Raw genomic sequence first — 17,546 nt, 5'->3', positions numbered from 1 at the left:
TTAAATTATCTGAGTTTATATAGGAGCTGGCATATCTACTTTTTCCTTCTAGAGATAAAGCATTTATCTTTTTCTCTGGAATTTAAGTAAATAGCTTGGGGTGGGAGATAAAGGTTTCTGTCCCTAAATATAAGAGTGTAGCTCCAGGGGAGATAAGAAAGATTTTATTACCTTTGAATGGAAGCAGATGGCTCCAGAGAAAAGAAGACAAGATTAAGAGGAGACATTTTCCATCTTTGTGTCCTATCAGTTTTCATCTTCAGGAGAGCTGGACTGTACAGGAACACTGAGATATCTAGGAGAAATAGTCTTCTAACAGAGGCATATATAATATATATTTATAGCATGTATGCATTTCAGTTCAGTTCAGTTGCTCAGTTGTGTCTGACTCTTTGAGACCCCATGGACTGCAGCATGCCAGGCTTCCCTGTCTATCACCCACTCCCGGAACTTGCTCAAACTCATGTGATGCCATCCAGCCGTCTCACCCTCTGTCGTCCCCTTCTCCTTCTGCCTTTAGTCTTTCCCAGCATTAGGGTCTTTTCCACTGAGTCAGTTCTTTGCATCAGGTGGCCAACGTATTGGAGTTTCAGCTTCAGCATCAGTCCTTCCAATGAATATTCAGGACTGATTTTCTTTAGGATTGACTGGTTGGATCTCCTTGCAGTCCAGGGGACTCTCAAGAGTCTTCAACATTACAGTTCATAAGCATTAATTCTTTGGAACTCAGCTTTCTTTATAGTCCAGCTCTCACATCCATACATGACTATTGCAAAAACCATAGCTTTGACTAGATGGACCTTTGTTGGCAATGTAATGTCTCTTCTTTTTAATATGCTGTCTAAGTTGGTCATAGCTTTTCTTCCAAGAAGCAAGCGTCTTTTTATTTCACGGCTGCAGTCACCATCTGCAGTAATTTTGGAGCCCAAGAAAATAAAGTCTCTCACTGTTTCCATTGTTTCCCCATCTATTTGCCATGAAGTGGTGGGACCAGATGCCATGATCTTCATTTTTTGAATGTTGAGTTTTAAGCCAGCTTTTTCACTCTCCTCTTTCACTTTCATCAAGAGGCTCTTCAGTTCTTGTATGTATTTAGTATAAATATTTCAAAGTTTCACAAGAAACTGATGATTGGTTTATGGAAATGCAATGGGAAAGCTAGGATGGGAAGAGAGAATTGGAGGTAGACTTTTCACTCTTCAACTTTGCAGATACTTTTTGAGTCCTACAAAGTGTTAAAATGTGCAAAATAAATAAAATTTAAAATAGAGGTAAGATTATAGGTTTAGAGTCTAAGAATTCTTAGCTCTATTTTCTAAAATATATATAGTCAAAAAGTTTGGTAACTGTAAGGAAAATTTCACTTCCCAGCTTTAAGATGGCATTAAGAAAGGTAATATTTAGAAAAAGATAATATTTAGTGTTACTTCACTAAGTAACAATTAATCTTTATTTGTTGATTGAGAAAACCTTATGTAACACTCCTGAGGCAAGTCAGATAGAGATATAGGAGACTGAGGCACTGTAATCTCAAAGGTGGGCTTCCCTGGTGGCTCAGATGGTAAACAGTCTAAATGCCAATAAAGGCCATTTCCCCTACTAGTCATTATTGATGTCTAGAAATTTATCAAATGATCCAAAAAGGAAAGATTGTCTAGTGCTGCAGAGAAACACTTAAATCTCATTAACTCTTTATTAAGGTGTGCTAATTGATATTCTTTGGCAATATTTAGTCAAATGGAAGGTTTCTTTCCTCTTAAGGTTAATATACTCCTGACAATCATACATATATTATGGGAATTATTTTCAACTATCATAATTTCTGCTAACAGTTTATTTTTAACACATTACTGCAGAGCCTGGGTACTGCGACTTTAGGTGATGTTGCTATAGAGCCTCTGGGGAAAGATCCTACTGGAGGTGTCTTCCTCTAAAACTCCTGAGCTGTGCCCAGGCTGGTCCCTTCTGATAGGTTGTGAGCTATTGTTAAATCCTTTATCTCTATCAGATTTGTTCCTACCCAGTATTGTCACCTGGGTTCCTGTTTGATAGTGACATACTGGGAGAAACTGTAATAAAATAATTACTTGTCTTAGATTTGAATTCCTCACAGCTCTTTGTTAATTTGGTAGTAACTAATATTATAAACACACATCCACCTCTATCACCACAAGCATCCTGTTTTGGTAGTAATGGTTGTATCCTCAGAGTGTGCCCTCTACACAATCCTTCTACCAGAGCATGGCATCGTGTGTGACATGTGTTATGTGTTCAGAAAATATCGGATTGGTGGAAGAATGAATTGGGAAGCTTCACTTTTTGGTTGTTAAAAATTAGAGGAGCAGAAATCTTATGTTACAAGCCTGTAAGATTATTTCTGGTGATAAGAATTTTTTAAGTGGTAAGCCAGTAGGAGAATGTATGCTGCTGCTGCTGCTGCTGCTGCTGCTAAGTCGCTTCAGTCGTGTCTGACTCTGTGCGACCCCATAGATGGTAGCCCACCAGGCCCCGCCGTCCCTGGGATTCTCCAGGCAAGAGTACTGGAGTGGGTTGCCATTTCCTCCTCCAATGCATGAAAATGAAAAGTGAAAGTGTAAGTCACTCAGTCGTGTCCGACTCTTAGCGACCCCATGGACTACAGCCTACCAGGCTCCTCCATCCATGGGATTTTCCAGGCAAGAGCACTGGAGTGGGGTGCCATTGCCTTCTCCGAGAGGAGAATGTATAACATATGACAAAAAGACCAAGACTGATGCTTTGGAGAAAGATCCTACTGGAAATATTTTCCTCTAAAACTCCTGAGCCAGGCTGCTCCCTTCCTGATGTTTTTGAACTTTATTACTTGTTTTCTCAATTCACGTTTCACTGGCTTCAGTTTTTTTTTAATTGTATTATTTAGAAAATGTTGAAGTATTTGGGATATTTCATTTTATACATGGATCTGCCTTGTGTAATATACAGTCATCCCTCAGTATTTGAGGGGGACTAGTTTCAGCACCCCCTAACCCCCCTCCCTTTCTGACCCCCTCTCCCCCATACCAGCATCCTCAGATACTCAAGTCCCTTACATATTAGCATACAACCTATGCACACCTTCCTGTAAACTTTAAATCATCTCTAGATTACTTAGCCTAATACAGTGTGAATGCTGTGTAAATAGGTATCATTATATGGCAAATTCAAGTTTTGCTTTTTAGAACTTCCTGGAATTATTTTTTTGGAATACTTTCCATTCACAGTTGGCTGAATCTGTGAATGCAGAACCCACTGGCCAACTGTAATTAATTTAGATAAAGTAATTTGTCTGTCTCCCCGTGCTGTTTCCCTCTTTTCCCTACTCCCTCTTTTTCATTTTGCCCTAAGGGTTTTGGTAAAATAGAAGGTAACTGTTCCTTTTTATTGAATTTTTTTAGAATTTGAATAGTGACAGAACATAATAAAAAGTGGGGTTTTTTCCTGAAAAAAAGGCTAAGCAACCTGCTGCTCTAAAAGCAGGGTAGAGTAGACTCCTGAGTCCCCCCGCCCCCCCAACGCCTTTTTTTTTTTTGACACCCACTGAAGTCTTGACCATATATTTTATGTGCCTAGTGGTTGTATTAGGAGAGTCTCAGCAAGAGTATGCCAAGGGAAAGGAAGGCCTTTCTGGGGCAGGAAGAGCCCCCAGGTCAGAACAGGCTCACGTGTTTTTATCGCATCTTTGGAGCAGGAAAATCCTAAGACAGATTTTTCCTTTAACCCATTTCTCCTCCTTGGAACTGGAGTAAAGGAGCACTGGCTCGTGGAATGGATCCTAGAGATCCCTAAGTGTCCGTATATTCTGGAAATTAACATTTAAAAATATATTAAAGTTAGGAAGCCATTGGGAATAATCCCAGAGATCATGAGAATATGAATGTCATAACCAAAACTAGGTTATTATTACCTCGTGGATCACTCGCTTGCTCTTTGTGACCTGATGGACTGCAGCACACTAGCTTCCCTGTCCATCACCAACTCCCAGAGCTTACTCATGTCCATAGAGTTGGTGATGCCATCCAACCATCTCATCCTCTGTCCTCCCTTTCTCCTCCTCCTACCTCGTGAATAATGACTCTTTAATAATAATAAGCTTTGGGACTTTAGACAAGATGACCTCTTTAAGTCCCATGACCTTTTCTACATAATGGAGTTAATGATAGTACTGATCTCAGATGGTTGCCATGAAAATTAAGCAAGACTAAGAGCATACCTGGGTGTTCTTAGTTATAAACCCCCAAATCTGGGTCTGACTGGCTTAAGCAGAAAAGAATTTGGAGAGGATATAGGGATTCTCAGTCTCACTAGAAGGGTTGGAGAGCTGGACTCAGATTTATGTGGCTCTGAATTAGTCATGGTCATGACACAGAGCTAGTCTCGGGAGGACTGCTACATCTCTGCTGGCCATCAAATGCCACAGCTTGCATTGCTGGCACTGCGGCTGTCATTAGCAGTGTTGTCATTCCTGCCTTTGAAGCTGACTCTTGCTGCCACTGCTTCTGGAAATAATTCTGCACCGTCCCTGATTCTTTACATCACTGGCTCCCAGTTTAGGATGTCAGACAAGTGATTCTGGGCCATACAGCCTAGCAGCAGAGAACCTGGAAAGGCAAATTTACAAAATGATCAGCTTGTATGAGGGGACTTGGACTTTGCTCACCATGAAGACAGAAAACTGGGAATTTCTGAAGCAAGAGAGTCAGTCAGTCCCAAACTGATAAATTGCCACTACTTATAATATACTTAGTACTATGCCTGACATGTGGGAAGTGTCCCCCCAAACACTGGCTTTTATTAATTTATACTTTACAGTTTTTGAGGAAAAGGTTAGATTTCTACTCCTGGGTTTGGTTTTTGAAGCAAAAAAAAAAAAAAAAAATTGCTTCTAGAGCAGTAAAGTAAATGGATGGATGTAATTCCCAAGCAGAATTTACATGGCAGTCCGATTATGTTCACTAGATGGTGCCTCCCAGTGATTTTGAAGTAACTTGAGGGTAATTCTGGTCTTGCTAGCCAAAATGTATAAGCAGCCAGTAACCCAGATTGCCACGGAGACTTTCTTGCTATTTATTAATTGCCTCTCTTTTTACCTGGCTTACCATTTATGAAAAGTGAAAGTGAAGTCGCTCAGTCATGTCTGACTTTTTTGACCCCATGGACTGTAATGGTTCCTCCATCCATGGGATTTTCCAGGCAAGAATACTGGAGTGGGTTGCCATTTCCTTCTCCAGGATATCTTCCCGGCCCAGGGATTGAACCCAGGTCTCCCACATTGTAGGCAGACACTTTACCATCTGAGCCACCAGGGAAGTCCTACCATTTATGAGGGGTCAGTAATAACAGTTTAGAAAGTTACAGGCAAAGTGTCAGAAAACCTGGGTTTGAAAATCTCTACCAGTGACTACTGGTATGTCTTGGAGCATGTTACTTAACCTCTGAGATTCTTTCCTCTGTGTGTCTGTATATGTGTTCCTGTGTGTGTGTGTGTGTTTGTGTAACAAGAAATTTCCCAAGAATATTATTGAGAATTTAAATGTGCTAAGTCACTTCAGTCATGTCTGACTCTTTGTGACCCTGTGGACCATAGCCTGCCAGGTTCCTCTGTCCATGGGATTCTCCAAGCAAGAATATTGGAGTGGGTTGTCATGCCCTCCTCCAGGGGATCTTCCCCACCCAGGGATCTAACCTGCATTTCTGACATCTTCTGCGTTGGCAGGTGGGTTCTTTACCACTAGTGCCACCTGAAGATTTAAATGAAAACGTGTGAAAATATCTAGGAAATAGTGAGTACTTCTCAGTAAATATTTCTTTTAAAAATAAAACAAGAGCCCTGGGAATTACAGAAATTTAAGTTTCACATTTCTTTTAAAAAGTGGAAGAAATCTGTAATGTGTAGGTAAATATTTAAGCAGTGTAACTTAGGGCAGCCATTTTAGGGTGCCCCTGAAGTTATGATATTTTTATAATATTGAGATGTTTGCCTTTTTCACTTTCATTTTTTTATGAATGCACTTTCTAAAGATGACGTGTGTGTGGTGTCACAACAGACTGAACAAAGAAGCAAATATGAGAATCTACCTGTCTTCTATTTAGTTCAGTGTTACAGAGATTTACAAAAGTGTAAAGTAATGCCACTCTTTTTATTAGACTTTTCTTTCATTTTGAAAATTTTAGTTATTTTTAATCAAAAGTGTTAATGTGCAATGGTGTTTATTTTTTAAAGAATTAACATTTTAAATTGCTGTTTTAATTTCTGTTTTGGCAACTACTGATAGATGAAACCTACATAAATGCAAACCCATTGAAGAGCTCAGTAATTTTTAAGGGTATAAAGAGATTCTGAGACCAGAAAATTTGAGAATTGTTGTATTAATGGAAAGTGCTATGTTTTTCATTAAGAGGAAACTATGATCGACTAATTTATTGGAATGAACCTTGGGCTTCCTTGGTAGCTCAGACAGTAAAAAATCCACCTGCAATGAGGTTCAATCCCTCAACGGGAAGCTCCCCTGAAGAAGGGAGTGGCTACCCACTCCAATATTCTTGCCTGGAGAATTCCGTGGACACAGGAACCTGGCAGGCTGTAGTCCATGGGGTCACAAAGAGTTGGACATGACTGAGTGACTAACATTTTTGCTTACTAAGTAAGTGGACTCGGAACAACTTTCAAAATTCATAAAGTCTAGCTTAACAAAAATACACATACAGACAGATATGCATGTAGAGATTAAGTGGAATTTGTTGTTAGTTACAGAGAATTTACATAGAAGTTTTTAAAAGGAGATTCTTTTCAATGAACTAATGTGATCAGTTATTCTGATCTATACATTAAATGTGCCAGGTTCAATTCTAAGTTATTATGGAAATACTGACAAAATAGACAAAGTCCTCGCCTCAAGAAGGTAACAGTTTAATGAGAGAGGCAGGGATAAACAAGTAAAAAAATATATATGAATAATTACAAATTGTGATAAGAACTACAAAGGAGCAAATATTATGAAATTGAAGAGGAAAATGATGCAGACCTACTTATACAAGAGAGGCTTCTCTAAGTCAATGATTTTTAAGCTGAGGCGGTATGTATGAGAAGGAGCAGAGGGAATAGCTTTCTGCAAAGAGAATGATGTGTGCAAAGACCCTGAGGTGTTGCCTAAAGTAGGGTAGACATGAGGAATGGTAGAACAAAATGATGTTGGAGAAGTAGGCAAGATGTAGGCCATGCAGGGCCTTATAGGCAATGGAAAGAAGGCTTTAATTTAGACGTGTGAAGGGCTCAAACGTGTCTATGGCTGAGAGGTTTGTAAGGGATTATTTGGCCAGAAGAGAATGTTAGTAAATATAGTTTATATTGAGGTAGTTGTGATAGAGGATAAGCAGTTATTTCTCATAACTGTCCCTGGTTGATGTTCTCAGTGACAGAATAATGATTTCGAGAGTGATTTTAATTCAGTATTGAAATTCTTAGGTTCTTACTACTGAGAGTTTGTTCAGAAGATTAAATTTCTTTTTTGATTAGGTTCTTTAACTTACTCAAAATATGTATTAAATAATTAAGTGCCTATCAGATTTTTCTACCAGTTATATATGTTTGTTTCAGTGCTCTTCTTCTTCTTCTTCTTCTTCTTTTTTTTTTTTTAGTGCTCTTCTTTTTAATGAAGTAAAATATATTACCACCCTGGGAGACCTTCAGAACATAGAAAATGCTCTAAAAGGGAAAAGAAACATTGCATTCTCATATGTCAGAGCCATTGGAACACCAGGTATTCATCGACTTTTGCTTTAATCTTTGCTGTGCATCTATGTTGAAGGACAATGTATTTTAACTACCATCTTAATGTTTTAAAATAAATTTAAAGGGTCTTTTACCATTACATTTTCTTTTTTCAAGTATGCAGCATAGTATAGTGATTGAATAAGAACTCTGGAGCCAGACACCTAGGTTAGACTCCCTGTTCCACCACCTACTTACAGTATGACCTTGGCATGCTCAGTTGCTTCAATCATGTCCAGCTCTTTGTGACCCCATGGACTGTAGGCCACCAGGCTTCTCTGTCCATGGAATTCTCCAGGCAAGAATACTGGAGTGGGTTGCCATTCTCTCCTTCAGGGAATCTTCCCAACCCAGGGATCGAACCCATGTCTTCCATGTCTCTTGCATTGGCAGGTGGGTTCCTTACCATTAGCGCCACCTGGGAAGCCCCAAAAATACAGAATGCTTCACACATTTGTGTGTCATCTTTGTGCAGGGACCATGTTAATCTTCTCTGTATCATTCTAATTTTAGTGTCTGAGCTGCCAAAGCAAGCACATGACCTTGGACAACTGATTTATTTAACCTGTTTCTTGGTCACTAAGATGGTGAAAATAATTGTGCCGACTTCTTAGTGTTATTGTGAGAACCAAGTGAATTTGAAAAAATAAAAAGGTTGCTGTTATATAGTAGATGCTCTGTGTCTGCTATTACTGTTTTTATTTCCTAACAGTCCTCATGGTACCTGATTTAGTATTCAGTAGTTTATAGTATTTGGTAAATGTTGTTGACTGACTTGGCTTCCATTTTTATTTTGGTGTTTGCTGTTTATGACATATTTTTCTTGACTTTTAAAAAGTTTTGACATCACCTTAGCCTTAATAGGTAATTTTGTCATAAAGAAATTTATAAATGTTTTATAAACAAATAGTAATTATGCTTTCATGATTTTTATGTTAATGGTTATAACTTGGACATGTTAGTATAAAATGTTAAAAACATTTAAAATTGTATATGCTCTATGAAATAAAATCATTTATTGGAAAATTCTGTTTTTACAGACATAAAGCTTGATGGCTACATAGTTTAAACTTAATGTACATGTAAAATAATACCCCACAATCAGCCTATTAATTGTTTCCTTTTCAGGGCCCCTCAGGTTATTGTATTTTGTCCACAGTCTGTAATTAAAGTCAGTAAGAGGAATGAACTATACAGGGACTTACACTGCCATAGTGGAGCCAGAAATCCATGATTTATATTTTAACAGGATCAGTCTGACTTCTGGGTTTGGAATAGAGTAGAAGGAGCAATAGTAGAATAAGGGAGAAAATCAGGAAGTTATCACAATAATGCAGGCAGGAGATGGTGGTGGGTGGTTTGGACCAGGGTATCAGCAGCAGTGGCAGTGGAAATACATTCGAATTTTAGCAGTAGTTTGCTAAAATTGTAAGAGGTACTGAATTTTCTGACATATTGGATATAGATTGAGAGAGATAGCAGAGACAAGGCTCTAGGATTTTGGCCCGAGTTCCCTCCCTGAATGGTGAAATTGCTAATAACTAAGGTGGGGCATACTGGAAATAGTTTGGAGAAGAAAGCTCTGCAATCAACTTTCGGACACCATACTTGTGAAATACCTGTTAGACAGGCAAGTAGAGATATCAACAAGGTAGTTGTAGTTGGATATTACTCGTCTGCATTTGATGGTGGAATACAGACTAGGGATATACATTTATGACATAAAGTTGTGAGACCAGAGGAGACCATGAAGGGAGTGAGGCTAGATGGGAAAGAGACTGAACTCATTGGATGCTTCATCATTCACAGGTCAGTGGAGGAGGTGGAAGGAGTGGCCTGTGTGATGAAGTGAAGATAGAGTTTTAGTGAAGAGATAGTAGCAATTGTATCAAAGGATGCCGAAAGATTAATTAGGGTAAGAACTACCAGTTGGCCATTATGCTTAGCGATATGAAGTTACCCATGCCCTTGATACACATGATTTTTGTAGAGTGGTAGGGATAAATGCCTGACTAGGGTATAAGAGAATAGGCAGAGAGCAACTGGAGACTGTGACTATGGAGTCTCATACGAGATTTTGCTATTAAGGGAAGGAGGATACGAGGCAGTGGCTGGAGCAGTATGTGGGGTTGAGTGATGAATTTTTTAAGAAGCGTATCTGTATGTTGACACGAAAGATCTTGTGGAAAAAGGAAAATACATTATGGAGAAAAAGGAAGGAAAAATGATTGGAACAACATCTTTGAGTAGACTAGGGTAGATGAAATCTAGTGAATGGGGGAAGGGGTGGCTCTTTGCTGGGAGAGTGGAAAATTCACCTATGGTGTTAGGAGAGAAGACAGAATATTGGCTTCAATTTAGTTAAGGGGGCAGATACATACAATGCTGGGAACTTTTGGTTTTACTTAATTGATTCATTTTCTTAATGAAATAGAAATAAAGTGATCAGATAGTGTGAGGAAAGAAGAGATGAACCAGTTGTTTTAGAAGGTCTGAAAACAAAGAATGGCTGTTACGCAGCAGTGATAGTTGATGTCAGTAATCTGAAGTGAGACCGTGGGTGTGGTTATGCTGGCAGGTTCTTGTTTTCTTCCCCCAGTCATATTCATTTTTATGGGTGTAAGTGCAGAATGGGCAAATTGTTTGATTTAACTTGGACTGTGTTTTGGCTAGATAGGCGGGTGAGTGATTATAAAGACTGACCATGGAATTTAAGCTGGACTAGGAGGGATGAGAGGACCTGAGGTGGGTGAAGGACAGTGAAAATGGTAAGACTGTAAATTCAGGAAGGTTAAGGTTATGTACTAGACGAGTGACCCAGAGATGGAAGGGTGTGTGTGTGTGTGTGTTTATTTTTTGGGGGAAGTGCTAGACATTGAAAATTTGGAGGATTTGCAGATTGATGATTACAACCCTGAAGTGGGACAGTGGCTCTGAGTGGTTAAGGCAGGGCTGAAGAGAAATCACTGGAGTTTCCAGATAAGACCAAGGACTGAAAGGCTAGGATTTTGCAAGGAGAGCCTGACAGTGTGACAGAAGCTAAATTTTTCATGAGATGAGGGGATTAACCCTGGGTGGGGTAGTAGATGACTCCAACAAGGCAGAGTGGTGAGTGGAATAATCTGATGAAATGTGATTCCAGTGATAGAAGATTAGGTCAGGGAGGGGAAGATAACTACCTGGAAATGGCAGTGAGAAAAAAAAGGGAAAATAAGATATGGAAATGAAGAAGTTGTCAAAGGAATGCTTTAAGAAAATTTCCCCGAACTGAGGGATTTGAGCCTCCAAATTAGAAGGGTTCACTGAATCCCAGCAGATGACACCGTCCTTATGGCAGAAGCAAGGAAGAACTAAAGGGCCTCTTGATGAAAGTGAAAGAGGAGAGAACATTTGAAAAATGAAGATCATGGCATCTGGTCCCACCACTTCATTGCAAATAGATGGGGAAACAGTGGAAACAGTGAGAGACTTATTTTTGGGGGCTCCAGAATCACTGCAGATGGTGACTGCAGCCATGAAATTCAAAGACGCTTGCTCCTTGGAAGAAAAACTATGACCAACCTAGATAGCATATTAGAAAGCGTTACTTTGCTGACAAAGGTCCATCTAGTCAAAGCTATAGTTTTTTCCAGTAGTCATGTATGGATGTGAGTTGGACTATAAAGAAAGCTGAGTGCCAAAGAATTGATATTTTTGAACTGTGGTGTTGGAGAAGACTCTTGCAAGTCCCTTGGTCTGCAAGGAAATCCAACCAGTCAGTCCTAAAGGAAATCAGTCCTGAATATTCATTGGAAGGACTGATGCTAAAGCTGAAACTCCAATACTTTGGCCACTTGATGTGAAGAACTAACTCATTGGAAAAGACCTTGCTGCTGGGAAAGATTGAAGGCAGGAGGAGAAGGGGACGACAGAGGATGAGATGGTCGGATGGCATCACCGACTCGATGGACATGATTTTGAGCAAGCTCCAGGAGTTGGTGATGGACAGGGAAGCCTGGTGTGCTGCAATCCATGGAGTCACAAAGAGTCAGACACGACTGAGCGACTGGACTGAACTGAACTGAACAATATGAAAACTGACTATTGATCTAATAAAAACTAGAACTATATTGGGCAAATTGAGGGGATAGAATTGTGTACATTTGTGGAATGAGGTTTCAGAAAAGAGAGCTATTTATCATCTTTCATAGTGGGAAGTCAGTAGACAATACTAACACACACAAATAAACAGGAAATAAGAGTGTAAGAGTGTCATTTAGGGATTTGGAGGTAAATACCTAGAGAAAGAGTGAGAAAGCTGGAAGTAGTTGTCCCTTGGAAATTGGAAATGGGGTCAAGGGTAGAGGAACTGTTAATTTTAAAAATATACCTTATAGAATTGTCTCTTTTTAGATAAGAATAAGTTTGATTAAAAAAATAAGCCATAAATAGCATACAGACATATTCATATATAAAATATAACATATAAAAGTTGTGTGGTGAATTCATACTCTCTGCCCTACTACTGGGAAAAAAATATCACATATTTGTTGTATATCTTCAAGTATAACTCATTTTTAACTCCCTCTTAGTTCTGCTCTTACCTTGACTTGACTAGAACAGACTTTTTATAACTTCTTTAACTGCCTGCATTTTCCCAACTGGGATCCCTACAAAAGATTTTTCTTTAAACATAGTAGAGCATAAAAGGGTGTAGGAAAGTATTCAAATAGAATCACACAAACTAACCTCTCCTCCCTCTCACCTCCCCTCTCTTTTTTAGAGCACAGAGCTGTCATGGAAGCTGCTTTTGTATATGGGACCACATACCAATTTGTCTTAACCACGGAAATTGCTGTTTTGGAAAGTATTGGGTATGTATAAGACACATAAGTAAACTATTTTAAGTTTCACCTATTTCACATTACGTTTTCAGCATTTCTGTCGTACTCTCACAGCATGGACTAATCTGACAGGAATCGTAAGCAGATGTGAATATATAAATGAAACCTGAAATCTTCTTCATTACTATCATGTGAAAGTGAAAGTTTCTCAGTTGTGTCCGACACTTTGCGACCCCATGGACTATACAGTCCATGGACTTCTCCAGGCCAGAATACTGAAGTGGGTAGCTTTTCCCTTCTCCAGGGGATCTTCCCAACCCAGGGATTGAACCCAGGTCTCCTGCATTGCAGGCAGTTTCTTTACCAGCTGACCCACAAGGGCTGTACTAAAATGAGCTTGAAGATACAGAAGTGATGTTAAACTAAGGTGAACCAAGACAATATGGATAAGCCACAGATGTGATCCCTTGAGTGGTCATGTGTTTAGAAATATATCTACCCCAGTAATCAGCTAGGGGATCAAATAACAGCTTTTATGACTAAGCTCTAGAGATTCTTTGAGAGTTCCATCAGTTACTATACCAGAAAAATCTTAAATATATTTGAGTACAATTTTGAACAGATGTTTTCTAAATGTTTAATTTTCTTGTCTAGTTTCTAGCTTATAGTTGTAGGTAGAGACCTTCTTTGGACTCTTTTTGGCTGGGCAACCTAGGGGTAAAGTTTTTCTTCCATTTAGTATATAGGAACACCAGTGCATTTGAATGACTTTTAATTTTGGCTTCAAGATATTATTCAAGAAAATTAATCCAAAGCAAGGCAAAAGGGTGATTGTGTGACCCTTTTAAAACCATGCAAGAGTTTTTAATGAGTCCTCTTGCTCACCGCTCAGAAAATAGTGACTATTTGTTAAACCATACACAATTAAATCCCAGATATTTTACAGTTTGGTAAATTTGGATGTTAGTGCATAGAAAACTGATAAAGTGAAATGATTTTTTTTGGGGGGGGGTTGTTGGGAGTGCATAGGCAAAGAATGAAGTACTTGCAAAGAAAATTTATTGCTCTGTACAATATCAACCAACATTCCTTTTCCCCTCTTCTTCGTATTCAACTGCCATTCTGCTAGTTCCCTCATTGAGTTAAAGAAAACTTCGATGCATGTTTACTATTTGTATAAGAATTAATATTCTTAACAATTTGAGAAACATGCTGGCAGTATAAAGCTCTATGATATGTAGTCACTGCATCTCAAGATACAATGAGCAGTAGTTTAGACAGCCTCTTTGCTACTGCCAGAGTAGACTGCCAGATTTCCATCTTGGGATGGGGGAACCCGGCTGTTCTCAGTCCCATGGTGATTCTGGGGTAGCCCCACAGTTTCTCTGAGGATTGTTTGTACTTTCTCTTCTGTTATCATCTTCTTTATTTTTCTGCTAATGAATAATTGCTAATAACAGTGACATGCTTCAAATATAGAGGGTTGGATATTTACCGGCAAGGTATGGGTCCTCTCATTTGTCTTACAAATCTGTTCAGCAAGACCAGACTATATGATGATCAATGACTAAACATGGTAGTGTTCTGGAAAGATTTTTGCTTGTCTCCATTTTTAAAATGAGAATTAAAAACACAGTTATTCTGTTTTTCATAAATTTGTTAGTATATGACACATTGGAGAGGTTTATTCATGGCTAACAAAGTGGTGAGGAGTCATACTTGGCCCCGATGTGGTAAGGGAGGACTGTGGATTCAGAATATGTAGTCAGTGGCTCAGATGGTAAAGAATTTGCCTGCAATGCGGGAGACCTTGGTTCAATTCCTGGGTTGGGAAGATCCTCTGGAGGAGAGCATGGCAACCCACTCCAGTATTCTTGCCTGAAGAATCCTCATGAGCAGAGGAGCTTGGTGGGCTACAGTCCATGGGTTCACAAAGACTCGGACACGGCTGAGCAACTAAGCATATGACATCACTTCTAGATGATGTAGTTAACTGACTTTGAGTTGTCACCTAATGGAGGAGAAGTGTTAGTTGCTAAGTCATTTCCAAATCTTTGTGAACCCATGGACTGTAGCCTGCTGGCTCCTCTGCCCATGGGTTTTCCCAGACAAGAATACTGGAATAGGTTACCATTCCTTTCTCCAGGAATCTTCCCAACCCAGTGATCGAACCTAGGTCTCCTACATTGCAGGCGGATTCTTTACCATCTGAGCCACCAGGGAAGCCCCACCACTTAATGGAGGAGAGATGAATGTATGTTTTCTTCCATCTGTTTTTTTTATTTCTTCTTTGCTTTGTTCATTCTCTCATTCAACAGTTATCTATTGAATGCTGTCTATGTTCTAGGTACTGTTCTTCTTGCAGGGTGATAACTTTGGATAATCTTGTATATTAATAGTTATGTTGGACCTGAGTATGTTTGAAATGGTTAAGAAGGGTATGTGTGCTCTGGAATGACCTATGTGAGAAAAGAAGAGGATGTATGTTTATGTATAATTGATACACTTTGCTGTACACCTGAAACTAACACAACATTGTAAGTCAACAAAACTCCAATAACAATTTTTTTTTAATGGTAAGAAAAGAAAAGGGTATATATGATGGGTAGTAAAAGAGGTAGCATTCTGTAGAGACACATGTACTTTCTGTTACCTCCCCATATTCCCTTCTTAAAGTATCTGTGTATAGGCCAAGAAGGGTGTTACCCCTACTTCATACTTATCACAGTCTGTTAAGTTAGAGGTGGCCACCTGACCTAGAGTCAACCAATCCATGGGCTTACCTGAGCAAAAGCGATGTCTTCTTCTAGGAACTTGGAATTGAACATGGGAGAAACTGGATTATACAGCACTTTAACTGTCTTGCTTACTTGCCGGGGACCAGCCCCGGCTGATCCAAGGAATTCGAAGCGGGGACGGCGTTGGCGAGGATCAGGAAACAACTGCTTAATTAAACATTTATTAAGGATATAAAGAGTGGTGAAATAAGGATAGCTCAGCGAAGAAATTCAGTGAAGAAAAGAGGCTGAAATAAGGATAGCTCAGTAGGAAAATTCAGTGAAGAAAAGAGGCTGAATAATTCAGCCAGAAGGTAAGAGAAAGAACGACATGGGGAGACCAAGTTTCAGTGAACAAGGCCCGCACTTTATTTTCCAAAGTAGTTTTTATACCTTAAGTTATGCATAGAGGATAATGGGGGAAGGGGTAGAGTCCTGCAGTAAGCCAGGCTTTCTTCCTGCAAATTTATCATATGCAAAAGCTTAGGTGATTTGCATCATCTTCTGGCCCAGAGGCCTGTTAACATTTTAAGAAACTTATTTTTCTCTAAAGGTGATTATTCTAAAGTCAGGCGCCAGCCTCCAAAAAGCATTAGATAAAGTTGCATTCCTACAGAGCAAAGGTGTGGTGGGCTATAACAAGAAAAAGAATTAACTCAAGGGTCCCAGGTTACAAACATTAAAGCTACTACTTACACCAATTATATTAATCAATACACTGCCAGGGACACAGCAGGTAAGGGATATGGAAACTTAGCAGCAAACATTGGCCCAACAAGTGAAAATCCCTTCACCAGTACAATTTCTAATCAATCTTTTAACTACTCAAAAGAATCTGTGTTTAGACAGTTTAGAACATCTCCTGCCTCTCACAGTTGGGAGGCTCTGAACAATCACATGTGGCTAGAAAAACCTATTCAGGCAGGCTAGAGGATTTCCAAAGGAGTTTGTAGGTTGAAACACTGTCACACCCAGGAATTATTAACTGGAGCTGTAAGCTAACTCTTTTTTCAGAGAGAGATAGCTCCCCGTAAAGTCAGAGGTGTAGGTGAAAGCACAAAGCAGAAAGTAGGCAGACTCTGGTTTTGGGGGTAGATGGAGGACTCCTGAGGCTCGATCCCGCCTTTGCGTATGCCGAGCCTCCTTCCTCATGACCTTTGTCATGGGCGGAGTTCCTCACGCTGGCTCCCAGCAGTGATAGAATTCCAGTTGAGCTATTCCAGATCCTGAAAGATGATGCTGTGGAAAGTGCTGCACTCAACATGCAATATGCACTCAATATGCAATATGCCGGCTCCCGGCACTTACTGAATGTTTTGCCCATGTAGAAGTAAAGCAGAAAGAGTGGGGAGCTAAAAAGTGTTAACGCAAAATGAAGGACCCTGAACTCTTGCTGTTCAGATCTGTGCATTTGTTCTCTGATCTAATTACTTGAATTTTCCTTGTATTCTGTGAGATACCCTTCTAAACTAGTAAGTTCCCCCTACCCCCACTTTTTTGGTTTCTGTTACCTACAACCAGATGATCTCTGATTAGATAACTTTCTAACATAATTTTATTATTTCATAAATTATGGTATGTAGTCCAGCCTAGCTGGGTCATCTTGCTCTCAACACTTCCCATTCAGTAATATGTGACTGTTTATGGTTTCCCTCCAAAAAGTTATGTACTTTGATTGGGGCCTTGGCTATATTGTTCCTGTTGTCTGAAATACTCCTTAGTCTTATCTTCTTGGAGAAGTCATTCTCTTACTGTGTTTAATCTCTATGATGATCTTCCTTTCCCTTTGCTTCCTTCTCTTCCCTGGCTTGAGCAGAATGAATTGTTTCTTTGTTTCTCATAGCACCCTGTATATTATAGTACTTATGAACCACGTTTTTTTTTTTTTTTTAACTAAATATATGTCCTTTAGCCCTTGCCCCTCAAGGATTTGAAATATCTTATTCATCTTAGTCTTTTATATTTAGCACAGGGCCTAACATAGTAGGCATTAAGTAATCTTTGAGTGATCATTTCTTTATTCATTGAATCTATTAGATATTGCTTTGTAATGAAATTTAAAGTCAGTGAATCTTGGCACTCAGTTGAAACATGTGTCAATAATTAAAATAACATTGTAGAAATAAAAATTTGCAGTATTTTGCCAGACTGTACTAATGC

At 39.3% G+C, this 17,546-nt stretch overlaps 1 protein-coding gene across 3 annotated transcripts in view; it reads left to right on the top strand.

The window, feature by feature from the left end:
• TXNDC16 (thioredoxin domain containing 16) overlaps nucleotides 1–17,546 on the top strand; it is a 94,296-nt gene that overhangs the window by 26,213 nt on the left and 50,537 nt on the right. For all 3 annotated transcript variants that reach the window (XM_010834573.1, XM_010834575.1, XM_010834576.1), the window contains 2 exons: nucleotides 7,654–7,775; nucleotides 12,549–12,639. In XM_010834573.1, the coding sequence (XP_010832875.1) occupies nucleotides 7,654–7,775; nucleotides 12,549–12,639 (213 nt within the window). The remainder of the gene's footprint in view (nucleotides 1–7,653; nucleotides 7,776–12,548; nucleotides 12,640–17,546) is intronic.

This window comes from Bison bison, unplaced genomic scaffold (assembly GCF_000754665.1).
Source record: "Bison bison bison isolate TAMUID 2011002044 unplaced genomic scaffold, Bison_UMD1.0 scf7180017864034, whole genome shotgun sequence".
Taxonomy (NCBI): Eukaryota; Metazoa; Chordata; class Mammalia; order Artiodactyla; family Bovidae; genus Bison; species Bison bison.
The sequence above is the reverse complement of the archived record's forward strand: the minus strand, read 5'-3'. Positions and strand labels throughout refer to the sequence as shown.